A 27,794-nucleotide genomic window follows, 5' to 3' on the forward strand; every position below is an offset into this window, starting at 1 on the left:
AACAGTTAACAATCCATCAAATTCATTTTCATAGTATGAATCACATTTTTCATAAAAAGAACTATTACCAATTACAAATGTTCCATTTCCCCCTTGAGATGGAAGACAATTAGGCAACCAAACTGCTCTTAAGAGTTTAAGAACAACTCAATTTGGACCCCAAGAGGAGAAAAGGGTCCATGATTATGGCAATTGTTGGCATCATCATGTAGGCAAACTCTCAAACAACTATCGAATCAAACAGGCAGTCTTGTTGGGTTGTCTGCTAGAGGAAAATCAAATACCGGAACAGCTGACAATGAAAGGTCTAGCAAGGCCAATGAATTCAGAGGTCCTGATCCCCAACTTCAGATCAACTTCTCCACCTCCCAGCCAAAAGAAATCTGGATTAAGCTTTACTATTGCCTCATCCAAGATCACCTGGACGGATATTTAAAGCATTTAACAACACAAACAGATAGGAAACATAACTTTAGCATCTGTCCCCATATATGCTTCTATGTTTACACTTGAAATATCAATGTTTAATATGCATGTAACCAGTCAGGCTCACAAATGTGTTCTGTGTGCATAATCAACATTGGCTATGATTGTCAGATAAACCATGCTTGCCATCTTCAAAAACCAAGGTAACCAAAGAAGCAACAATATAGAGCTTCTCTTTCGATCTCCGTTGCTTCAAAATACTACCACCATTAGTTACTTCAACACTCAATTCATTTATTGGCTTCCAAGGGGGCTGTTGTTCCTGTCTGCTTTTAGTCAGTAGCAGACTTTTATTTCCAAGTGTCCTTTAACATAAAAGAAAATTGAAACCACCACCTAGGTGAGATACTTTTTATTCACAAAATTCCAGATTCTTCCTGGCATTTATGCAAATGCTGATATCAACTTTGGTGTCAAAATTACTTCACAAAATTCATTCTCGCTTCTGACTTCCCAAATTTCATCTACCTAGTAATTTACATCTCCCTCATGCTCTCTATATGTGCATGCAGATGCACATGTTACTTTGCACACTCACATTTCACTCCCGGTACAAAGTTGTAGATTATTCAAAACTAGACAATTGCACATGGGTTTCCAATTATTATGCACTGATTCTTCTGTAACATTGTTCACCTTCCAGGTTCAGCCCCTAGTACTGGTCATTTATCATTATTTTATTTATTATTCTTATCATTATTTTCTTTTCTTTTCTTTCCTTCTTTCCTTTTTTTTTTTTCTGCTTTAGATGCTAAGAACAAAAGTTTATAAACATAAAGACAAAAATGACCAGAAAAAATGACTCAAGATTCAATGTTTCATGGTTTCATCAATAATGTATTTGCCTGACTACAATATCAATATCTAAGGTCATAATGGATGATAAAGCAATTATTTTTTCTCTTTGACAGACCATAAAAAGAGTTAAGGTAATTAATAGGAATAGATATCCAAATTATCGAACTAGATGATCCTTTTTTTTTGGGTGGGGGTGTGGGGTGGGGGGAGGAGTGGGAAACAAAGCTCCAGCGCCAGGCTACAATTTTCACGGGAAAGATAGTTAGAACAGTGGGCCAACCCAGCAGCTGGCGCAATTGTTGGCAGAATTCAAGTCATGAGCAGGACTAGTACTGCATGATGACACACATACAAGGAACAGTTCTCCAGGCATGTGTAGAAAAAGCCATGACCTGTAAGAGAATGATAGGAAAGGTAATAAAACCTCAGCTGGACCAAAATTGAGATTTGTTCAAGATGATACCAAACCAAAGAGGACACTGAGGTGGCATTGTCTCAAAACATGGTCCCCTGCATGTGTAATGCTAGAGGCATTGCAACATGACAAGTCAGTACTGGTTTTTGTTTGAACAGGAGTTAGCAGTAAGAACACAGTAGTTAAGAAATGTCAGAGATAGAAGCAGCTAAACTACACAAAACAAGAGATCTCTAACCCAAGATGGCCTTGCATTTTGCTGCACAGAGAATAAAACAGTTATTTCCTATAGACCTCAAAACTATTGCAAAAAAAAATGAAGATAGAAATGAAATTACCGGAATGTCTGTTTTCATGCCAATACAGGTCACTGCATTGTGCTCATAACCTGTCAGCTTCTGCGATGTCTCTTCTGGAGCAAGCCTTACTGCATAAAAAATTATCACATCACAACCAGAGAGTTCCATGCGTTTATTTAAAACCCATAAAAATGCATAATTCCTAAGGCTTAATGCATCAGAATCTGGAGCATTATGCATTATCTAGCTCAACTTTAACCAAGGAATGCACCAATTTAACCCACAGGGAATCCCTATTGCCCAAAAGCAACCGCCAAATTAACTTGGCAACCAAGGCTTGGTTCCAGATATACAAGGGCTTGAGACCCAGGCTCCCCTGTTCTTTGGGGAAGCAAATCTCTCACCACGCCACCTTCGCTTTAGAGGAATCTACCTCATTACCACTCTAAATGAAATTCCCAATTAACTGCTCAATCTCTCGGAAGCCCAATACACGTAAATGGTAGAAAGAACAGAATGTGCCAGCCATAAACGCTCCCCAAAGGAGAGCAATCTACTACACCAGGAGCAAATCCAATTCTTGACCTTATCAATGATGGGCCAACAATCCCCATGGGATAGCTTGGTGGAAAGTAAAGGCACCCCCAAGTATCTCATAGGCAGAATGCCTCTTCGGAACCCCGAAGCATTGAGAATATACTCTCTCAAAGCTTCATCCCTATATGATACAAAGCAATCACTTTTTAAAGGATTAGCCCTGAGGCCAGACATAGAAGAGAATCTCTCCAAGCAAGAATTCAATAAGCCCACCGAAGCAGGGTCTCTATGAGAGAACAAAAGCAAATCATTTGCGAACATGAGCATCACTAGCCGAGTCTGCTCGCATTTCTAGTGGAACTGAAAATTTGAACTCCTTGTACTATGGCTCACAATACCATGCAAGACTTGCATCACAAGAATGAACAAGTAAGGGGATAAAGGATCCCCTTGCCTTGAGCCCTGACCCCCGGGAAAGAAACCATTTAACTACCCATTAATCTTAATCGAATAACGGGAAGTCGTAATGCACTCACGGATCCAACTACAAAATTGCAGAGGGTGTTGGAGAGATTTTCAAAAGAATGGTTGCAACCTTTCACTTGTATGGGAAGAGATCCAAGTCTAGAAACTAGAGGTTGTAACCTTTCAAATTCTATTTACACACATGAATGGTTGTAACCTTTAGTAAAGGGTTCTACCTCACTTGTTTTAAATTTAATTTAAGTAGTTATAACCTTTGGTTTGGTAAAGAGTTGTAACATACAAGAGTTAGTTATATCCTTTTGTGAAGGATTGTAATACATATGAATGGTTGTACCTTTGGTGAATTGTTGTAACATTATCTATAAATAGATTGGTGTGTTGTTGGATAAAACACTTTGAGAATTCATGTGGTTTCTCTCTCCTTGTTCTTCTCCAACACTCTTACATAAAATTTCATAATTTTTGTGCATACAAAAACCAACTCTTTGTATTCTTTTACTGCAGAATTTAAAAATATAAAGTTTCTTGTGTCTGTTATTAATTCTGTGTGTTCGGATTTGTTTTTGGAAATTGCACATTCGTCAACAAACATTATTCTTGATTCCATTGTATTTTGGAGGCTTGTTTGGATCCCTTGTGCATTGTATTTTGGGACAAATAAAGTCTTAAAGAAAGCGAGTTTCCGTGCCTTGGAATCTTTGAGTTGTTGCAACATATTTATCATTATACCACCACAATTTTTGAACAATCTTAAGACTTTGTTTCTTGAAGTTGTGATGGCTCCACCGACTTCTTCTCTACGAGACTTTGTTGTTGATTTTGTGAAATTAGAGAGATTTGAAGGATCTAATTTCCGTCGTTGGCAAAATAAACTACATTTTCTCCTACCACACTTAATGTGGTATATGTGCTTACAAACACCAAGATCGAAGGAAACTGAAAAAGAAAATTTGGCAAATGCAAGGGCAAGACAAAAATGGGATCAAGATGACTACATTTGCAAATGGCACATTTGCAATGCTTTGTTTGACCAATACCATAGCAAGAAGAATGCAAAGGAGATTTGGGATGCTTTGGAGGCTAAGTACATGTCCGAGGATGCCACGAGTAAGAAATTTCTAGCCTCTAAATTTCATCAATATCGTATGGTGGATAATAGAAAGGTAATTGAACAATTTCATGAAATAGTTCACATTTATAACCAATTTCATCAACATGACAAGAAAATAGATGAATCCTTTGTTGTATCATTCATCATTGATAAACTTCCTCCTGGTTGGAAAGATTATAAAAAGAATCTCAAACATAGAAAGGATGATATTTCCCTTGAGGAGTTGGGTCAACATCTTCGAATAGAAGAGGACTTTAGAGTGAATAACTCTGATGAAAACAATGGCCAATCTTCTAATGTTCATGTGGTGGAGGATGAAAAAGGTACTAACAAAAGGAATGAGGGAAAACAAAACTCTTCAAAAAATAGCAAGAAGAGAAAATTTGACTCTAAGGACAAAGACTCAGAAGAAAAATGGGCCATGTTACAATTGTGATAAGATGAGTCACATAAAAAAGGAATGCCACCTTTTGAAGAAGCAAAAGCAAGATGGAAACTCCAAATTCATGGCTATGATAAGCGAGGTGTTCGTGGTGGAGAATGAAAATGAGTGGTGGATCGATTCGGGTGCCACTAGGCATGTATGTAAGAATCGAAACCTATTCACCACTTATGAATCTAATGAAGATGGAAAAACCCTCTACATGGGAAATTCCACCACTGCAGCCGTGCTTGGCAAAGGCAACATCAAATTGGAATTTACTTTTGGAAAGACTCCCATTATCACTGATGTTTACCATGTGCCAGAAGTTAGAAAGAATCTTGTGTCCGGTGGTCTCCTTAATAAGTTTGGTTTCAAACTTGTATTTGAGTCAAATAAGTTTGTGTTGTCTATGGGAGGTGTCTTTGTTGGGAAAGGATTCTATTGTGATGGAATGTTCAAACTCAATACTATGAATAAAACTACAAATTCCGTTTACATTGTTGTTGCTTCTTTATCTTTTTGGCATTCAAGTTTAGGACATGTTAACAATAGAAGGTTACATGATATGAGTGTACTCGAATTAATTCCTAATTGCAAACATGACATGGAAGGGAAATGCAAAGTATGTGCACAAACTAAAATCACAAAAACATCATTTCCTAAAATTGAAAGAAAAACCTCTTTACTTGAATTTGTGCATAGTGATGTATGCGATTTACATAGTACACCTAGTAAAGGAGGGAAACTTTATTTTGTGACTTTTATTGATGATTTTTCTAAATTTTGTTATGTGTATCTTATGCGCACTAAAGATGAAGTATTAGAAAAATTCAAGATATATTCGACTGAAGTAGAAAACTTGTGCAATACTAAAATTAAATGCCTTAGAAGTGATAGGGGTGGTGAGTATCATTTCCCTAAATTTTGTGAAGATGTAGGAATTGTACATAAGACTTCAATTGCTTATACCCCTCAACAAAATGGTGTAGCAGAAAGGAAAAATAAGACTTTAATGGAAATGGTTAATGCTATGCTTAGTAACTCGGGTTTAAGTAAAGGATATTGGAGAGAAGCATTACTAACGGCTTGTCATATTCTTAACCGAGTACCTAGTAAAGGAAATAAAGTTACACCATATGAACTTTGGAAGAATAGAAAACCTAACTTCTCTTATCTATGTGTTTGGGGTTGTAGAGCTATTGTTAGGTTACCTGATCCAAAGATTAAAAAATTGGGTGAAAAAGGAATAGAATGCATATTCTTAGGATATGCAGAACATGGTAAAGGGTATAGGTTTCTAGTAATAGAACCTAATAGTTCGGTTGAAGTTAACACCGTGATAGAATCGAGAGATGCTATATTCTATGAGAATAACTTTACTACTATTCCTAAACCTACAAATTCAAATGTCGTTGTACTAGTAGTAAGAGAGGATAATAAAAGAAATGCTAATGAAGAACCTCCAGAGTTGAGGAGTAAAAGGACTAGAAAAGAGAAAACTTTTGGACCTGATTTCATTATGCATCTAGTGGAAGGTACTAGGGACTCACACATAAATCAAACTACAATTACGCAGTTAATTGAGTCTGATCCTCTCACGTATGAAGAGGCAATGAAATCTAATCATTCCGGCTTTTGGAAAGAAGCAATAGATGAAGAAATGTCATCTATTATGAACATCAAGACTTGGAAGTTGGTAGATCTTCCTCCGGGTTCTAGACCTATTGATTGTAAGTGGATCTTCAAGAAGAAGATGAAAGTAGATGGAACCTTAAACAAGTTCAAAGCAATGTTAGTAGCTAAAGGCTTCACTCAAAAGGAAGGCCTTGATTACTTTGATACCTACACACCGGTTGCTAGAACGACTACTATAAGAACATTGATTGCTTTGAGATTCATATATAAGTTTGAAATCCATCAAATAGATGTTAAAACAGCTTTCCTAAATGGAGAGTTGGATGAGGAAATATATATGGAACAGGAGAAAGGGTTTATCTTACCGGGACAAGAAAGAAAGGTGTGTAAGTTGATTAAGTCATTGTATGGACTTAAACAGGCACCTAAGCAATGGCATGAGCAGTTTGACAAAATTGTTGTAACCAATGGATTTAAAATCCATGAATCAGACAAATGTGTGTATAGCAAGTTTAAAGGGCACAAGGGTGTTATCATTTGTCTGTACGTGGATGATATGTTAATATTCAAAACGAACTTAGAAGTCATAAGAACTACTAAGTCATTGTTATTATCCAACTTTGATATGAAAGATATGGGACTTGTGGATGTGATTTTGGGAATTAAAATCATAAGAGATGATACTGGGATCATACTTACTCAATCACACTATATCGAAAAAGTATTGAAAAAGTTTGATCATTTTGATTGCAAGTCTGTATCTACTCCATTTGATCCAAATGTTAGAATGTATTCTAACACAGGTAGAGCGGTATCTCAATTAGAGTATGCTCGAGTTATTGGATGTCTTATATATGCTATGACATCTACAAGACCGGATATTGCTTTCGCCGTCGGGAAAATGAGTCGGTATACGAGCAATCCAGGACTATTACATTGGCAAAGAGTCTATAGAATTCTGACATATCTAAAAGAAACCATGAATTATGGCATACATTACTCTGGTTATCCTTTAGTTTTAAAAGGATTCATGGATGCTAATTGGATCACCGATTGAGAAGATCATGCATCAACAAGTGAATGGATTTTCACACTTGGTGGAGGTGCTATATCATGAGGTTCAAAGAAACAAACTTGTATAGCGGATTCCACCATGACCACGGAGTTTATAACCTTAGTTTCATGTAGTAAAGAAGCGGAATAGCTAAGGAATTTGTTGATTGAAATTCCTATTTGGCCTAAACCTATGCTTTCGGTTTCTATCCACTGTGATAGTGAGGCTACGTTGTCTAGAGCATATTGCCAAATATATAATGACAAGTCTAGACACGTTGGGTTAAGATATAGTATGGTTAAACAATTGATCTTAGATGGAGTCATTATCGTTGACTATGTGAAGTCAAGTCAAAACTTGGCATATCCTTTGACAAAATGCCTAGCAAGGGATTTAGTTTCTAAGACGTCCAAAGGAATGGGATTGTGGCCAATTCATAATCATCAGTGATGGAAACTCGACCTAACACTTGAAACATCAAGATCTTAGGTTCAATGAGTAAAGTACATCATATGAGTGATTGCAAACATTTAAGTTAATCCAATCCCAAGGTAGAGATGTTTGGGAACGTATCAATAATGGGAGGTTGAGCTAATTTGCTCTTAATAGGCTTATATAGATATCTATAAAATGCTTTAGATATGTTGGCATTTTCAATAAGCCTACCTATATGAATATCAGGGATGGTGCCATCTCCAAAGTGGTTTGCCAAACTACTCAAGGTATTCATGAAAGGAAAACCAAGATATGGGACACATGGTCTATTCACGTGTCGATACTTATGAACACAATAAGGACATTCAAACGAGTGCGTGAAGTATTTTCGGTTAATTAGATAGGGGTCGCTGGTTCAAAGCTTGTCTACCATGCCACCTTGGTTGACATTTGAAATGCTTTCACTACGTGAAGGTTCAAGTCCAAAAGACACTTTCATTTATGCATAAATTTGGCTAACTTACACAAGAGTTTTCAAAACTTCATTCATTTTGAAAATGGTGGAAGATTGTTGGAGAGATTTTCAAAAGAATGGTTGCAACATTTCACTTGTATGGGAAGAGATCCAAGTCAAGGAAATAGAGGTTGTAACCTTTCAAATTCTATTTACACACATGAATGGTTGTAACCTTTAGTAAAGAGTTGTACCTCACTTGTTTTAAATTTAATTTAAGTGGTTATAACCTTTGGTGAAGGGGCGTACCTTTGGTAAAGGGTTGTAACACACAAGAGTTAGTTATATCCTTTTGTGAAGGATTGTACTACATATGAATGGTTGTACCTTTGGTGAAAGGTTGTAACATTATCTATAAATAGATTGGTGTGTTGTTGGATAAAATACTTTGAGAATTCATGTGGTTTCTCTCTCTTTGTTTTTCTCCAACATTCTTACATAAAATTTCATAATTTTTGTGCATACAAAAACCAACTCTTTGTATTCTTTTACTACAGAATTAGAATACAAAGTTTCTTGTGTTTGATATTAATTATGTGTGTTCGGGTTTGTTTTCGAAAATTGCACATTCATCAACAAACATTATTCTTGATTCCATTGTATTTTGGAGGCTTGTTTGGATCCCTTATGCATTGTATTTTGGGACAAACAAAGTCTTAAAGAAAGCAAATTTTCGTGCCTTGGAATCTTCGAGTTATTGCAACATATATTTATCATTATACCACCACAATTTTTCAACAGAGGGAAGTTCATTAACCTAAGAACCATCATGAGTAAATCCCACTCCATAGTATCATATGCTTTGGCTAAGTCCACCTTCATCGCATAGCGAAGAGGCCTCTTATGGAGATGGTATTGAAAAACCAACTCTTGGGCCACCAAGATATTATCGCCAATCGATCGCCCTGGCATGAATGTTGCCTGAGACTCGTCCACCAAGCCAAAAAGCACCAGCTTAATTCTATTGTTCAGGATCTTGGTAATGACTTCATACAAGACGTTACAATAGGAGATAGGCCTAAACTGGGATGACGACTTAAGATGAGGGACCTTGGGAATGAGACTGATGATAGTCGCATTCCTTTGTCTCAAGAGATGGCCCATGGAGAGGAAGCTATGGATTGCCTCCACCACATCGAGCCCCACAATGTCCCAAGCCTTCCGAAAAAACTTAACAGTAAAACCATCCGACACAAGGGTTTTATCATCACCCATACTAAAGAGGGCTCTCTTAACTTCCTCAACAGAGATATCGGTGATGACCCCCCCCCCCCCCCCCCCCCCCCGATTCTGCGATAGGCGCCTATCAATAAAAGGAGTAAAATCCTCAAGAGGACAAAGGAACAAAACGCACGCTTTGACCTATAAGATTCTGGAAATAGGAAACCATAATACTCGCAACCTCCACTTTGGAATCCATTTCAGAGCCATCATCTTTTTGGAGACTAATAATGCGGTGCTAATTTCGTTGAGCCAGCATAGACTGGAAAAAGTAACGGGTACAGCTATCCCCCTCCGCATACCACTTGATTCGAGCATGGAGGCAGAAATAATCAGACTCTTGCGCAAGGCCTGCCATATAATCCCTGGTTAGGTCAAGCTCTCGCTAGTGAAGAACAAGGTGCTGAGGATTATCTTGTACAACTTGTTGGAGCTGACGCAACCTATCATAAAGCCCCATAACATTCATTGGAACATGGCCACTAGACTGATTAAGGATCTTCATAGCATCCTTAATCGCTTTAAGCTTATGCACCACCCTAAACATAGGAATCCCATGCACCCAGGTGCTCCAGCTAGCAGCCACCTTATCTAGAAAAAGAGGATGATTTGTTAGATGGTTAAGGAACCTAAAAGGGTTCCCATAATTATGAGGATTACCTGATAGAAACACCACCATGGAACTATGATCTAAAATCCTTGGTTGCAAGAACATAGCCTTACTCTTTGGATATTGAGCAAGCCATCCATCATTATCCAAGGCTCTATCCAGCTTCCTAAAAATACAATCCTCCCTAGACCTCTTATTGTTCCATGTCAACTTAGGCCCACTGAAGAACAAATCTTGAATGGAAACAGAGGAAAGAAAATCGTTAAATCTGCACATCCCCAAAGTCAAGGAGGTGTTGCCACCCCTCATCTCTGAACTATTGCAACAGATATCAAAATCACCTAGGATGAGCCAAGGTCGTTAACTACAGACATCCCCACTCCCCTAAGAGAATTCCATAAATGAGATTGATCCACTTCCTCATTCCTAGCATAAATGCAAAAAAGGAAAAAAGGAGTGGGATCTTTGGGCCTGCCACTTTCACATGAATAAATTGCTCAGATCTATTCAGGACAATCAAATTAAGGGTAGACAAATCATAGCCTATCCAAATACGACCCCCCTCACAAATATCGTAATTAAACTGCCAATTCCAGAAAGGCATAATGAACTAGGAAATCTCCCCAACCTACCCCTCATGAACACGCGTTTCTAAAACGGCTACAAGCGACAACTTACATTGGGAAATAAGCAACCTCACCTCCCACTGCTTAGGGGACTGATTCAGACCCCTCACATTCCAAGCAGCGATCTGCATCATAAACGCTTCTAGGAAGTCGAGTCCGAGCTCATGGACCCCTGCTGCTGTCTCTTATGATCCCCCTTTTTTTTGTCCTCTCCTTTTTTGCTTGATCTCTAGTCCTAGGCTGAATTCCTTTTGAACTAATGCTAGGCGCCTTATCGGAATCCGAGTTCTCCCCCTCATCTCCCTCCATGGCCGAAGAGCCCCCAGGATCCCTTCTGTCACCATCATTTTTTTCCTTAGAATTTAAACCCTTTGACTCCATAGGAGAGGGGATATCCTTATCCTCGTCCTCTAAAGGACAAAACCTATTATTTAATGTTGCATCAATACCCTTGGGGACATAAGGAACCATCATAGATTGTTTATCTAGATAATCTAATAAGCGCATACGATTAGTCACACGCTCATTGGGTCTAGAAGACGACCCTACATCCTCTCTAGAGTTTACCACTTCCTTCTGTTTCTTCTTTCGCACCCTAATAAAACCCTCATCCTAATCCCCTGGATCTCAGACCTCTTCTCCCTTTGGATCAAGTTTAGGCTGCCTTAGGCACCACAAATCTGGGTGACCAAAAACCTAACAATGGGAGCACACCCAAGGGATCCATTGATACTTAACTAGAAGCCTAAAGATACGACATTCCTTGGTAGCTTCATCATATCCCTGATCAATATCGATACTCTTGGGAAATTTAGAAGAAACATTGACCTCAACACAAACCCTAGCATATCCTAGCCTCGATCTATCCTCCGTCATAGGGTCTACATGAAGAGGTCTACCAATCTCGCTACCCATAACCAAAATCCCTTTTAACGATCATCCTTCTAACAGAGAGGATTATGAATTTTTATCCAAATGGGAATCGAAGAATGAGACTCGGCTAGATTCATACCCTCCTCCCAACAGTTCAAAATAAATGGGCAGTTTGCAAAATAATATAACCCTGCATAAAAAATTCTTAACATACTTTCTTGGGAATCAAATTGAAAAAAGAAAAAGCCATAGTTATTAGAAACCACCTCAAGAAGCCCATAGCATTGCCACAAACACCTGGCAACACTCTGGACTACCGGAAATGCCAGCCGCTTTTTCAAAAAATAACCCACTAATGTATTCATCCAATATTCTCTACATTCATTAACATCACTAGGAAGTTTAACCAAAGGAATGTCAGAAGGCGTACTTGATGGCGGAAAATATTCCAAGCACATAGGAACACGTTGGCCTTGCCCTTCAGTGACATCAACCCAAGAATTAATGGGTTGCATAGGAGGCCTTGATTGGCTCCTATTATTTTGTCTTAGTTGGCCAAAAAAAGCAGGCTAATTGTGATTATTGGGCCCCTGATAATTCTTGTATGTAGGCTACTTGATAGAGCTATTGGGCCGCTTCACTTGCCAATTTGTAATTACACGTGCCACTAGAATTGGCCCTACCCGACCTAATCTGACTGTGGTACCTAGCATCTTCGCGACTCGATCCAACACTTGAACCCCCCAACGGCTCACCTGCAATTGAGGATGAGTGCCAAAAATTCCGACGGCCATTGATTCGATCCTCCTCCTCTAAACGATAACTTTCCCATTAGAGATTGGAGTGAGATTTACTCCCCAAATTTCCTTGATTTGCAAGATTCAATCACCCAGATACAACGCCAATCACGGACCCATTCCCCTTTAACCCATCTGGGAATCTTGCCGTCGCCTGAGTCACCGCCTTCCTCTCCGATGATGCCATCACCCTTTGACCATCATCGGGATTCCGATTACCCACTAGCTATGGAAAGTTATTGGGATCATCCAGGCCCAAGCGCTCCCGATTTCCTTCACCCATCTCGATATCAGCATGCGCTTGACCCAAAACTAAATGAATCAGCTCACCGTTCACCCATTCATCGGAGAAAGGAAGATGATTATCTTTAGTAACAACTAGATGCAAAGGACGCTCCTTATTTTCGTCCAATTGCTGCGTAATTCCTTGAATATTATTAGAAATCATCCCACGCTTGCGGATATTTGGCCAGAGAATTCTTTTTATCCTGATTCCGATCCAATCCGTAGCCACCTTCCTAGCCTTCCTCGTTTCGAGCGCTGTGATAAGCCTTGTTGGCTCTTGGCCTCGAACAGGGCTTTCTTTGTCAAGCCTACATTCCAGTATCTTCAAATTCAACGCCCTAGGGTTCCTTGGTATGGGCTACTTTGGTCCGTTGTAGGCATTCTTGCCCATATTTTTATCCTCTGGTTAGCAGTCCGAGAGCGTTTATCTACACTTGATCGTATTAACCTATTTTTGTCCTTCTCGAATAGATGTTTCTTTTGCAGGGCTAATGTGAAGAGACATAGCCATCTCTTTTTCGAGTGTCCGTATTCTCGAGAGGTGCTGGCTTTCTTTCGTAGATCAAAAAAATTCAGCTGGTCGTGGCATCGATGGGATACCAATGTGCTCTGGGCAGTTGCTAGATGGAGCAAAAAGGGCCCGTGGCAAGTTGCAAACAAGTTGGTGCTTCACGCTTTGATGTATTTTATCTTGAGGGAGCGCAACAACATATGCTTTCGGGATCAAGAGAGATCTGTTTTTCAATTGGCGCACCAGATCCAATGTGTTGTTTGGGCTCAGCTGGCAACTATTCACTTCAAGTCGTCTTTGCAGAGCCATGCCCTTCATCATGCCTGGCGGCTCTCGAGGGACCAGTCTTTTATTCCCTGATGAGTTGCTGTTATTTTGCTTCTGGAGGATGGTTGTTGTGACCCTATGGTGTCATGCTTGGTGCCAGTGCCTCTTGTGTTTACTTTCCCCTAATGCCCTGTTATTCTAGGCTTGTGTTTTGTTCAATCTTGCCTCTGTTGATGCTTATCTTAGCAGATTTGTCATTTCCATTTTTTTTTGGGTGTTTTCAGCAATTATCTTCTGCCCTTTGTTTATATCTTGTACATATTTTATTTTTTGTTTTGGCCTAGAGGGTGATTGTTGTTGTTTTCCCTTTGATTTTTTGGTGGCTAGGGTTTCCTGGGAGGAAAATGAGTGTGCACTTCAGTGGAACCTAATGCTAAATTAAGGGGAGACACCACCAGTCCACCAGTGGACAAAGGAAGGTATCAGGGGCTAGTAGGGCGGTTGATTTACTTGTCACACATTAGGCTAGATATAGCTTATGCAATGAGCTTAGTAAGTCAATTTATGCATTGTCCTACTGAGAATCATATGCAGGCTATGAGAAGGATATTGTGCTACCAGAAAACAACCCCAGGCAAAGGAATCCTATTCAAAGTAGGTGGTTCTTTAGATATACAAAGCTATACAGATGCAAACTATGTCAGATCACTAATGGATAGGAGGTCTACTACTAGATATTGCATGTTTTTAGGAGGGAATTTGGTCTCTTGGTGAAATAAGAAGCAAAGCATAGTGGCAAGAAAAGTGTTGAAGCTGAATTCAAGGCTATGGCACTCGGCCTATGTGAATTGCTACGGCTAAGGATTGTGCTAGCAGATTTGAAGATTGTTGTTAATGAGCCAATTAAGTTATTTTGTGATAACCAATCAGTCATAAGCATTGCCCATACCCCTGTATAGCATGACAGAACCAAACACATTGAGAATGACCGACACTTTATAAAGGAAAAGCTTGAGAAAGGCATAATTCAAATACCCTATGTTTCATCCGAGAAATAGGTAGCTGACCTTCCAACGAAATAATTGGCATTAAGAGATTTGAAGACCTAGTATACAAGCTGGGAATGATGGATATTCATTCACCAGCTTAAGGGGGAGTGTTGGCGTAAGGAGATTCAAGAGAAAGGAAAAAAGCCAACTGTGGTGGCTTCTAGAATGCTGAAGTTTTTAGAAAGTTTCTAAATCTTGTTTTAGAATAGTTTCCTAAATTCAAATTAGGATACTTTCCTATTGTGTTGTATTGTAATCTTTCCAAAGGCTGTAAATATCCAACCCTGTAACTAGGGCTGAATGTGAATAAAATTGATACGCTTTTCCATTCAATTTTACAAAACAGATTTTGTGTTTGTTGGCCAAACCAGATCTGATGAATGATCTGATACAAACACACATAAATTTGGTTGAAACCCGGATCAAGGTTCAACAGACAAGCCCAACCTGCTAGCTGGATAAAGGAGAAGAAAAGAAGAAAGCCAAATGAAATCTAGATCTGCACTCAGCTGGTTGAATGGAGGAGAGAAAAAGGGGTGAATACTCCAGTCACCCCATTGTCAGACATGGGATCTATCCGGTTGTGTTTCTAGGATTTTAGGAAAGAATAATGGCGGGAGAGGAGATATGAGCGAGAGGGAGAGAGAAAGAATGAGATAGAGTTAGAGAATTGAGATTGATTGGGAGGGAAAGGACTTGTGGAATAATCTTCACATGTCCCCATCCTCATAAGCAACTTCTTATTTATACGAGTTGGTTACAATAGAAGCTCCTTCTAACTAACTCTCTATAATCACCAAGTGGCCATGTGCCAACTAGGCTGCCATGCCAAGTGGGTTATTACAGTTATAACAGCCTACAATAGCCTGCCATACCCTTCTGATAACCATCTAATTACATGTTAACCCTTGGGCCGTGACACTCCCCGCCCCTTAAAATATTTCTTGCCCTCAAGAAATTATAGAAGGTTGGTCATCCCTGTAAATGACCCGCCGATCAATCACAGCCTTAGGTTCACCGTCCATAACTGCATCATCAGATAGCTCGGGTAGATCCTGGCTAACAACAGCTGCAGTGCCGACTACCTTCTTGAGAAATGAGACATGAAATACTAGATGTAGCCCCACACCATCCGGTAATTGCAGTTTATAGGCAACAGTGCCGATCTTAGCCAATATTTTGAAGGGACCATAGTACTTTGGGCTAATTTTAGAGATAGGTCCCTTGTGAAACAAATGTTGTTGGAACCGTTTGACCTTCAGAAATACTTCGTCACCCACCTCAAAGGTCCGATCAGTTCGGTGTTTGTCAGCATGATGTTTCATCTTTTATTGAGCCAGGCTGAGTTCCCTCTTTATCATCTGAAGAGCATCCTGTCGTGCCTGGAGATAGTGGTCTGCTGATACTTCTGCTGAAGTGTAGTGCATCACGGCAAGAATGATAGGGGGAGGATAGCGGCCTCAAATGGGGTTCTTTTGTGTGCGGTATGGAAGTTGGTGTTATACGACCATTGGGCCAATGATAACCAACGGCTCCAACTTCGGGGTTTGGTAAAACATAGGCACCGGAGGAAGGTCTCCAGACACTGGTTGACGTGTTCAGTTTGGCCGTCGGTCTCCGGATGGTAGGCTGATGACATTTGCAACCCGATGCCTAGCCCCTGGCATAATGTTTTCCAGAATTGGCTTGTAAATATTTTATCTCGATCTAAAATCATAGCTTTCGGCATCCCATGAACCTTAAAGACACTATCCATCAATTTTTTGGCTACTTCAGTGGCTGTAAAAGGGTGAGCGAGGAGGATGAAGTGACCGAACTTAGTTAGGCGATCTACGACTACCAGAATGGTGTCAAATCCTTCCGATTTAGGGAGAGCTTCAATGAAGTCCATGGAGATCTGTTCCCAAGCTTGGGCTGGGATCTCCAATGGTTGTAGGAGGCCGGGATATGGGACCTGCTCATGCTTGCACCTTTGACAGGTGGTGCATTGCAGCACATATTGAGTGGTGTCCTTCTTGAGACCCGGCCAATAGAATAGCTGTCTTACCTGGCGATATGTAACCTGTAATCCCGAATGGCCCCCTATGGGAGAATCATGCAAAGCTCGCAATATTCGACTCCTCAACTGCTCGATGTCGCCGATGACCACTCGGCCTTGATACTTTAGCAAGACACCCTGGAAGGTGTATCTTGAGTCTCCTTGAGGTTGGACTGTCAGCTTAGTGATTTTGTCCTTAACCCAAGCCGTGTTTTCATAGCTGTTAGATATCTCCTGCACCCAATCGGGTACCAAAGCTGAGATGGCATGGCAAATGCCCAGTTCTGCCTTTCTGGATAACGCATCTGCCACCAAATTTTCTTTTCCTTTTCTGTATTGGATGATATAGTCATAGCCCATCAGTTTAGTAATCCCTTTGCGTTGAAGTTGATTGTTCACCTTTTGCTGAGATAAGAACTTCAAGCTTTCATGGTCTGTTCGAATGATGAATCGCTTGCCCTCTAGATAGTACCTCCACTTATCTACTGCCATCAGTACCACTAGTAGCTCTTTGTCGTATATGCAGAGGCCTAAATGCCAGGTTGCAAGGGCTTGGCTCAAGTACGATATTGGTTTGCCCTCCTGACTTAGAACAGCACCTACTCCTACGTCATAGGCATCCGTCTCCAGTACAATTTCCTTCGAAAAATCGGGAAGGGCCAGTACTGGAGCTTGAGTCATGGCAACCTTTAATGCTGCAAAAGCCTCATCTGTCTCCTGGCCCCAATGGAAATTATTCTTTTTAAGCAAGACACCTAGAGGTTTGCTCAGTACCCCATAGCTTCTGATGAATCGCCGATAATAACCAGTGAGCCCCAAGAAACCCCTCAATTCCTTCAGTGATTTAGGTTTAGGCCAGTTCTCCATGGCAGCTACCTTCTGTGGGTCTATACTGACCCCTTGGCCAGTAATTATATGGCCTAGGTATTCCACTCTTGGCTCTGCAAATGTACATTTAGAATTTTTCACAAAGAGTTGATGTTTTTTGAGGATTTCAAATGCTGTTCGTAGGTGGCTGAGGTGCTGGTGTAGGCTGGGACTGTATATTAAAATGTCATCAAAGAAAACCAGCACAAATTTTCGAAGATAGGGAGCAAAAATGTGATTCATAAGAGCTTGGAATGTGGCTGGGGCATTAGTAAAGCCAAAAGGCATTACCAAGAACTCATAATGTCCCTGGTGTGTTCTAAAGGCTGTCTTGTAACAGTCTTGTGGGTTCATTCTGATTTGGTGGTAACCGGAGGTGAGATCTAGTTTGGAAAAGATGGCTGCTCCGGTTAGCTCGTCTAAGAGGTCCTCAATGATGGGAATGGGAAATTTATTCTTGATGGTGAGAGAGTTTAGTTGCCGATAATCGACACAAAACCTCCATGTACCGTCTCTTTTCTTTACTAACAGTACTGGAGAGGCAAAGGGACTCTGGCTGGGTTGAATGAGGGATTTATTGAGCATGTCTTTGATAAGGTTCTCAATTTCTGCCTTTTGGATAGGTGAATAACGGTAGGCTCTTAGGTTAACTGGTTCAATATTGGGTTTAAGATGGATGGAATGATCAAGGAATCGTTGTGGGGGTAGGTTAGTCGGAACAGCAAACAAATCCTCAAATTCCATCAACAATGTGTGGACAGGTTCAAGAGAGTGTACCTGCTTGAGATTGGGATCAGTTGAGTGTGCTGTAGGTTGGTCTCTGGTTATTAGCTTGCCTTCTCCGACGTAGTCGCCCCTTTCCAAGGCGTATAATGAATGTAGTTGCCCTACCAGTGTTTCCCCTTGATCCAGCAACTTCTGTAATCGTTTACCCGATACTGCTTTGCACTCCCCTGTCTCCTGGCACCCTTTTAGGGTGATTTTGCGGCCCTCCTTATCAAAGGTGACTTCTAGTGTGTTGAAGTCAAATACCAGAGGGCTTACTGTCCTCATCCAATCTACTCCCAACACAATGTGGCATCCCCTGAGCCGAAGAATCCTCAAATCTACTGCAAACTCAAGACCCCCCATCTGCCATTTGAACTCCCTGCATTTGTAGTGACTTACCATTTTGCTTCCATTTGCAATCATTACAGACAGAGGAGTAGTTGCCAGCAGTTCACACTGGAGGGTGGAGGCTGTTTCCTCATCAAGGAAACTGTGGGTGCTGCCGCTGTCAATGATGCATGACCTTGCAACGCATGCATTAAGATCTCCCCTCCTTTGTCATCTTCCTCTTGTGCCCCAAGGTCCTCCCCTCCATCTTGTTCCATCTCTTCCTTCTGGAGGCCTTCCATCGTAAGTAACATACGTTTGCATTGGTGTCATGGGCCGAACTTCTCACCACAACGAAAACATAATCTCAGTTGTCGCTTCTGATCTAGCGTGAGATCTTTAGCTAGGTTTGGCGCTGGGGGAGGTCTTCCTGCCATCCCATTCTTTAACCATGGTGGATTGCTACCCTTACTGGAAGTCCCATATGGATTCTCCTCCCTACTCCCTTTAGGTAATAACCGATGCCTCTTGACAAAAGCGTCCAACGCCATCTCATGCAAGTATGCTTGTTCAGCGACTTGTTCCACCGAAGTCGGATAGAGCATCTTAACTGTGGGTCGGATTTGTTCATCCAACCCGCTGATGAAGCTGGACACGAAATAAGCTTCGTCCAAGGATGGATGAGCTAAGGATAACAACAATCTTAGCTCCTCAAATTTCATTAAGTATTCCTCCACCGATCCCTTTTGCTTGAGTTTGTTGAATTCTTCTATGACGTTAGTCCTTGTCTTCTCACCGAACCGATTGCATATGTCATTCACAAATCTAGGCCAACTCAGCTCCTCTCTGCCCTTGCTCCAATTCTGGAACCAGGCATCGACCACATCATCTAAGTAAGTCGCCGCCATATTTACCTTATCACCCTCCGCCACCCGGTATTGGTAGAAGACCCTTTCACAACGTCGTACCCACTATCGAGGACGATCACGCTCGAACAGCAGAATGTCCATCAACGACCCTTGAGGTTGGGAGTGGTTGATTCGCCCGCCTCGGTTCATGATATCGTCCTTTGTTTCCTCCCGGTTCCTGACCTCCACTGGGTCATCCATCCCTTGTCGTGCTCACGGTGTAGTCAAAATTGGCGCCGAAGAGGCCCTCGGGGGAAAGTCAGTTGGCAGACTGGCTTGGGGTTGCCGAGCAAATATTCCCAAAGCCACACTCAGCTGCTGACTAAGCTGTTGGTTTAAGCCGGCGAATTCGTCCCTGATCCCGTTAATAGCTCTATCGAAATTGACCGCATATCCCGCGAATTCCGATCTAATTCCGCTTGCTACCCGATCCAAATTGGACGTATATTCCGATCGACTTCGATTAATCTCTTCCTGCGTATTCCGTATTCCTAACTCCAAGATTTCCAAGCGATCCTCTACTTGAGCCTGATTCTGACGCAACTCGGCTTCCATGGCATCCACCCGTGCCTCCGCCTGCTTCGCTCGCGTTCCGTCGGCCATACTACCCTCCGCTAGGTCGCTGGCTCTGATACCAAATGTCAGACCTGGGATCTGTCCGGTTGTGTTTTTAGGATTTTAGGAAAGAATAATGGCGGGAGAGGAGATATGAGCGAGAGGGAGAGAGAAAGAATGAGATAGAGTTAGAGAATTGAGATTGATTGGGAGGGAAAGGACTTGTGGAATAATCTTCACATGTCCCCATCCTCATGAGCAGCTTCTTATTTATACGAGTTGGTTACAATAGAAACTCCTTCTAACTAACTCTCTATAATCACCAAGTGGCCATGTGCCAACTAGGCTGCCATGCCAAGTGGGTTATTACAGTTATAACAGCCTACAATAACCTGCCATACCCTTCTAATAACCATCTAATTACATGTTAACCCTTGGGCCGTGACACCCATCACCACAGATAAACCACATTTGACCACCCCTTCTTTTTTCTTCTTTCTTTTTCTTATTTTTTACTTGTTCCACTGATAAGTTGAATTCGACTACTGAACCCAAATCTAAATTCAACCATCTAGTTGGAAACAAACAGGTGGACAAAATTTGGGTTAGTTCATAAGCTGAAACCTAGGTTTGTAGTTTTGGCCAAAAAAAGAACATGAAACCATTTATGTTTTTGACTTTGCTTTTTCTTGGGTATAGAGTAACATGTAAACACAAGGAAATACAAAATCGAGTTTTGAGTCAACCATGCAGGTTTATGGGCCCGAAATCTATGGAAAGGGTTTTGTTCACATAAGGAGAAGGGTGCCCAGAACCTTCTAATCCAGACCAAAGCTCCTATCCTGGCTACATCCCTTTGGGTCTGCATGCATCATAGGATGCGAGTGAACAATAGGAGGCTAACCTACTATTACCTCAACTGGAAAAGATAACATGCTCATTACAGAATTTATAGTGCAGCCCCCTATCCCCAACATATTCAAACCTAACCACATGGGCATGGATCATTCTGGTACAGGAATTAAGAACAGAAATGTGATACAATAATATGTTGTAAACGATGGTATGACGTGATTAATTTGTATATTTAATTAAGAGTAATGTGAATGACAAAAGCTCAACTTTGGCATTTTAGGACATACTCCAGCTATTAGCATGTTGTCACTTACAGTTGAATTTCTTCTTTGGTATATTCCCATTGTTCAGAGAGTAAAGAAAGTTCTTCACAGTCTCAGCATTAAATCGAGCTATATACTGCAAAAAAAAAAAAAAAAAAGGGAAGTAAACTGAATTCAGGTATATTGGAGCTTAGACTTAGATCATTAATTGACAAGTAACACAACATACCTGAATCACAACAACATAATACTTTGAATTGTTGTGATCACTACAATCAATTACATTAGAGGGGGCTTGGGTATTAACCTGCATAGAGTGAAAAAAGTTGGCTCAGGACTAGGTTAATAAGAATATTTCCATTTCAAAAATTACTAATGGTCAGAGTAATTTCAAAAGCTTGAATAAAGTACAACAAAGCCTGAATACCACAGTTTTATTGTCATTTTGATGCCACATCTTAAGAAATATCATCTTTCCAGCTCTTTGAAATTGATATAGCAGCAAATACTAATGTTTTGAGTCATTTATTCTTAAATACCATTTATCATAATCTAACTTTATCCAGAACTTGAGTGACACTAGCGGCAGCCAAGTAGCATGAGTTTAATGAGGATCCAAATAACAAACTTCCAGCTAAAACAATTGCCACAACTCATTTGAACCAATAGCACAGGTAGAAGAGCAGACACAGTGGCAGGAAACAAACCCTCCTCCCTCCCCCCTAAAGAAAAAAGAAATTCCCCGGGGAAGCATAGAAGTAATAACTGAATGATGAAATATCACCATGATAGAGATATATTACCATCATTAGAAGTTTTGATTTCCTAAGAATGTGTGGATTCTTGAGGCAATCTTAATGCAACCATGCTTCATTATTTTCTCATACTTGTATAAGATCTTACCCCAAGGACAAAAGAAAGAAAATAAAGCTCAAACAACTCTGTTCCAAAACCTATGGGTTTAACCAAGGATTTGAGCTGAGAAGATGGATATAGGAATTGCAAATACTTGGGATAGTTTTGACAGCAAATTAAAAGGTCTATCAAGTAGGTTTGATGAATTTTTTATTAAGTCTACCAAGAAGAATCAGGTTGGAGACAAGAGTTACAACGAGGAGTTCAACAAGCTGAAACATGAGGACTCGGTTATGGAGTATTGGTCAAGTTTGAGAAACTGAAAGCACGGGCGCTCCACTCCCATCCAACCTTAGTGAGTCCTATTTCGTATCAAGATTCACTAATGGTCTTAATAATACGCCGAGGCTTATGGTGAATATGTTATGTCCTACTACGGTGGAACAAGCAACAGAGAAGGCGAGGCTGCAAGAATTGGCACTAGAAGCCATTTGCAGAAAGCATGGGTTGCCGCTTAAAAGTTTTCTTAAGAGCAGCCAGCAGAACAAAGGTAATTCTATGGCTATCCCCAGTTTACAGCAAGAAGATGAATTTCTCGCAATGGACTAGGAAATTCAGGAAGTACAAGATAATCCTATTGAGGAGATCTCTATGGAAGATGAGGAAGTAGAAGATGCTGTGAGCTCGAGAAAGGAAATCACAGCAGATGATGTTATTGGAGATTCCTTAACCACTAAAGGGGCAGAGGAGTTGGTGCTGATTTTAGTAGAGGAAAATGAAGGCAGTACTTCAAAAGAGCTTGAAATACCTATTGAACCACGAGATGTTGTTTCCTCTCTCATTCATCATATTAAGCCAAGAAGGATAAAGAAAAAGAGGCCAAGGTGAGTAAGAGAAAAGAACAAGAAAAGGCGAAGAAGAATTCAGATTGTGAAGGCTGGAATTGAATGAAGAATAGGGTCAACAGTTGTAAATTCTTGAGGACAAGAACTCTCTCAAGGAGGGGGGAAATGTTATGACCCTGAGGGCATTAGTTGTAATTGTTTGCATTTTCCTTAGTGTGTAGTGATACTTGAGTTGTTAGTTGGTTAGTTGGTTGATAGATGAATGGTTGTAAACAGTCTATAAATAGACCGTAAGTTAAAGAGTAAGGGCTATCAATAGATTGAATTAAACATTATGTTTTCCCTTCCACTCTTCTCTCTTCTTTTGTACGTCTAAACCTTCCCTTCCCTTCTTCATTTCTCCTTCTTTCTATTTTGTTTTCTCCCTCCAATTCTATTCTTTCTTCTTCAATTTCCTATTCAAACCCTAGTAAAACCTAGGGTCGTGACATGTTTCACTTAATTTCCTTGGAAAGAGGTGATGTACCATATAGGATGGAAGATGGTCCATTGGTAGGGGACGTCAAGGTAACTTGAGAAGAAAACATGAGGTAGGAAAACAGTAGTTGGTATGGACTTGAAACCCATGGTAGAAGTCCCTTGTCCACAGACCATTATAAACATGCTGGTATCTTTAGGGTCCATTGCTACCAAAGGAGAGCAAACAGAAAACCAATGTTCAAGTTGTTCAGTCTAAGAAAAGTAGCATGGCTGTAAGAAGGCATAGATATAGGCAATAGTTCAATCAGCTTTTCAAGACACAAGCCCCAAGCAGAAGTCATCATGTGGCTAGATGGATTGGCAATGGTATCTATTGAAAAACATATGTGGGAACAAATTGATTGCAATAGTTTAATTATCAATTTTTCATCTAAAAATGCTAGAAGAGTATAAATCAAGTGAAATATTGTGAATTTTAAACTATTATTGTGGTAACTTTGAATGTTTTTATAAAAAAAAAATTATTCGTATTCATTACATGTAATTTTATTTTTAAATGTAAGGGCCCCATATAAAATTTCGCTTAGGGCCCCTGAAATCTCAGGGTCGGCCTGCATGTTTCAGCCATTGAGGAACCTGTGGAACCTACCCATCCCTCCCTATGCAATCAATATGATCGTATAGGAAGGGAAATTGCAAGGATGAACAATGGGGCACTATTGAAGGAGAAAATTGTGAAGGATAAATCTTGGGTGTATGGTAGTGAGCAGGAGACAGCTCGAGAGGAAGAGTTTTTTGCTATTTTATTTGCTCACATTCCAATTGGTAAGCTACAATGCCAGAGCGACTCTTGGTTGGCGAAGAAATTTGCGTCCCCTATTATCATTGGAAATGGTATGATTGGAGATATATTCTTAGCTGAAATGTCTTCTAATGTTGTGAAAGTGTGCGGATTTGATAAGAAATTTCGGGGACAATTGGTTGCGGGAGGAAAAGCTAAGGGAGATAGCTGAAGCAATCAAAAGTTTTGTTGTGGGGAACAAAACTCCCGCTACTTTGTTGGTTCTTACTCCAGCCGGCAAATCCAAGTTTCTATCTACTGTATTGAAGGATGAATCGATGGCTAATCATCGTTCTTAAAGTGGAGACCAATCTTGATTGGACACCTATTGTAGGAGGTGGTTGTAGTGGGCCTAAACTTGATCAAGTTGTTTCTATTGAAGTTCTAGGCCAAATTATGCCTGAAATTGATCTTGGAAACCTAAGAACGAAGAAGAAGATGCCTAGAAGAATAAAGAAAGGAAGAAGAATAAAATAGACAAAGAAAACTGGTATTGGATAAGAGCAGTGGCCCAATTGCTGTAAGTTCTTAGAAACAAAAACTCTCTCAAGAAGGGGGGAATTGTCATGACCCCAAGGATTCCTAAGGATAGATTAGTAAATATAGTAGTAGTTAGCCTACTTGCATTGCACAATAATTGTAATTCTCTTTCCCTTTTCTATTATAGGGCTTTGTCCTTACCTATAGGAAATTATGCTATTTGTTGTACTGCACATGGGCAATGTTCTAAAACGAGCTAGGCGTTAGGCATTAGTTAGGCACTAGACTGGGGCCTACCACCTAGGCCGCTTAGGTGGGGCCATCAAAATGCAAGATCCCTCCAATTCAAACCCTAATTCCGCCTCCCAAAGTATTCCTAAGCTTCCCACGGCGTCCTTTGGGAACACCCCCCCCCCCCCCCAAGTGTCTTCAGGGCTGCTCACCACCAGCAAGCCCACTTCGAGGTGAACTTCTTCCTACCTAACAACCTAGATCTCGTCTTTGACCCCTTCAATGGCCCGCCAAGGAGCTTCAACGAGATTGAATCGGAGGATGATATGTTCTGCACTTATATGGACGTTAACAAGCTCGGATCCAGCTCCACCGATGGCTGCAACAGTTGGATCGACAATGCCGATAGTAGCGGAGGCGAAGGGGGAGTGGGGCTTAATCAAGGCTAGTGCCTAGGATGTTGATTGGCATGAATTCGCAGCGGCCTAGGCCACTGCACATGGGTGCACGTGGGAGGATATTAGGCTATATATAAGCCACAACTGAGGATAGGAGGATTATGTTTTGATTGATGAATGAATTCCCTCAATTTTTCCTCTCTTAAATTCTCTCGTATCTCTCTCACGATCCCTCTAATCTCCCTCTCTTGCTGTTCTATTGTTTTTCGCCCCCATTTCTTGCTGCCTTTTCCTCCTTATCTATCTAATTCTCCCTCTAATTTCTCTCAATTTCCTATCAAAACCCTAGGTACACGACATCTATAACCTAATCCCACACCCAATCATCTATGTCTACCATGAGAGAGAGCGCCATTGATTCTACCTCTTCCAGTTTTAGCAATATCTATTTCACATATATATCCTTTGATGGATAAGTTTCTCAAAATGCTCTTATTAGGTATTGCACACAGTAGTAAATCTCATTTTGTAACAGCCAATATGTATCTTACCAGAAGAAGTACGATGCTAAATGTTGGCTATTTCATTCCAGTTAACATGCTAGTCAGTACCAACAGTACCCAACAATACCGGCTAGTACCAAGTACCGACCTATATCATAGTGGGCCAGTATCACCAAATAAGTTGTCGCAACTAAGAACAAACCAAAATATCCCACCACCAAATGGATTCATCCCATCTAAGAAGAAATCCCACAAAGTATGTCAAAAAAACATCAAAAAGCTAATCACAAGGCTTACACCCAAACCCAACAATTAGCTAAACATGTGGCATGTGCCTCCTTTCTTTCACTTTAGCCCTCTCTAAGCACATTTAAAAATTGGGACTTGGGAGAAATGAGGTAGATGATTGTAGATTGGGCCAGGCAAGGTCAAAGGAAATTAAATCAGATAGTGGTTGTTCTTTATCCTTGTGCTTCCTAGGAAGGGTACCAAATGGTGACGAAATAGTTTGATTATATTTTCTGAAATGAAGTGGGCAATGGGGATGTGAAGGTGATATTTGGAACTTTAGATTGGATCATGGGGTTTCAATACTCAGATTATCACTGGTGGAATTGGTTTTGATGCTTTGCTTCTCATGGATGCAGTGGTAGATGTTGCTGCCTTGTGGTATATTGAGGCTGTCCCTAGTGAGAATAGGATCTATAACTAGTTACGTTTATTCAATCTAATCCTTTAATGTTAGTTTTATTTTCTTGTATTATATTTATCCTAAAATGCTATAATTATCCCTTAATCTATTATTAGCTACCTTTTCTTCTCATGGCGTATGTATATATTTTTAATGATGTTTTTATGTATTAGTGTTTGTCTAGGGACAACAATGACAGTTTTTATATTTTTTATAATGTCATTTTGTAAAAAAAAAAATTATTATAATTACACATATTTGTATAATATACACTATTAATTTATTATAATGATATACCTGAACCCCCAATACCATACACAACCATACCAATAGCAGATCTTATATATTGTCCAATGAGTACAGCACTGACAGCTATGATGTAGTAACTATTTTGTTGCTTTAACTTGAACTTGGCACAAGTATCTAAGTCCTTCGACTCAAAATAGAACTTCTATATTGCTAGACACTTCAGAAGCTCTTCATCGGCTCATTTATCCAAATCTAAGTCCATAAGCAACAGCGATCACAATCTACACTTCAAAATGATCCGTGAAATATCAGAAAGGTGTTCTTCTGTTAAGACGACCTTTTGTCATCTTAACCATCCCCAAAACAGTCACCCTTATCCCCTCGTATTTACCTCGATACCACAACTAAACTTGAGTTCCATACAATCTGAAAACTAATCATACTTCAAGAATTCGTTTCTCTGCAGTTAAGCGGATTAAATAATAGGAGGATAAACGCAAATAAAAGAGGATTAAGAATTCATAACATCAAATTCAGAAAAACCTAGGGCTAGTGCCCCAATCAAAAACGTAATTCAAGGACCTCATATGAAATGTGAGAATAGCGAGTACCAGGACAATGCTTTTGCAGAGGTGGTCCACTGAAAAGGCGCCGAGGACGTCGCGTCGGGCTTCGAGAGGGGAATCGTAGTAATCGGAAGGGACGCGCTTGAATGAGAAGTCACGGACGCCGTGGGCCCGGAGAACGTCAGAGAGGCGCGCTTCGGTGTCGGTGGCGACGGCGGCGTCTGTGTGGTGGTTTTCGCGAGAAGACGAAACGGAGAGGGATTTGGAAAAGTGTTGGGGTAAATGAGAGACCTCTAGGTCTGTGATTCGTTGGAGGATTCGAATTTGTCTTCTCTCTAGCTCCGCCAGTGCCTCCTCCATGCTGCCGCCTTCTCTCTCTCCCTCTCTCTCTCTCTCTCTCTCTGTTTACCGCACGGATGTGATGCGCGTGACATTCATGTATTGTACCAAATGGATCAGTATATATCCTCTTCAATTTGAATAATATTTTTATAATGTAAGTGTATATTATGATATGTAAAAATATGCATATATATAATATATTATATATAAACTCTTCGTATGATATAATGAATTATATAAAATAACTTCCAGGTTATTATTATACAATTATAGGATATCAATACTTTTAAGTACCATAG

The 27,794-nt window shown here is 40.4% G+C and overlaps 1 protein-coding gene across 2 annotated transcripts; it reads right to left on the minus strand.

The window, feature by feature from the left end:
• LOC127786949 (uncharacterized) lies at positions 1 to 27,582 on the minus strand. Of its 2 annotated transcripts, none has more exons than XM_052314744.1 (5): positions 27,199 to 27,582; positions 21,244 to 21,321; positions 21,066 to 21,150; positions 2,038 to 2,126; positions 1 to 420 (listed from the first exon to the last, which is right to left on the minus strand). In XM_052314744.1, the coding sequence occupies exons 1-5, from the start codon at positions 27,511 to 27,513 to the stop codon at positions 277 to 279; spliced, it is 711 nt and encodes a 236-aa protein (XP_052170704.1). In that variant the 5' UTR covers positions 27,514 to 27,582; the 3' UTR covers positions 1 to 276. The 2 variants fall into 2 exon arrangements, with proteins under 2 accessions (XP_052170704.1, XP_052170705.1); XM_052314745.1 differs by lacking the exon at positions 1 to 420 and adding an exon at positions 427 to 1,958.
• Positions 27,583 to 27,794: the final 212 nt, after the last annotated feature.

The sequence above is a fragment of the Diospyros lotus genome, chromosome 12 (genome assembly GCF_014633365.1).
Source record: "Diospyros lotus cultivar Yz01 chromosome 12, ASM1463336v1, whole genome shotgun sequence".
NCBI lineage: Eukaryota > Viridiplantae > Streptophyta > Magnoliopsida > Ericales > Ebenaceae > Diospyros > Diospyros lotus.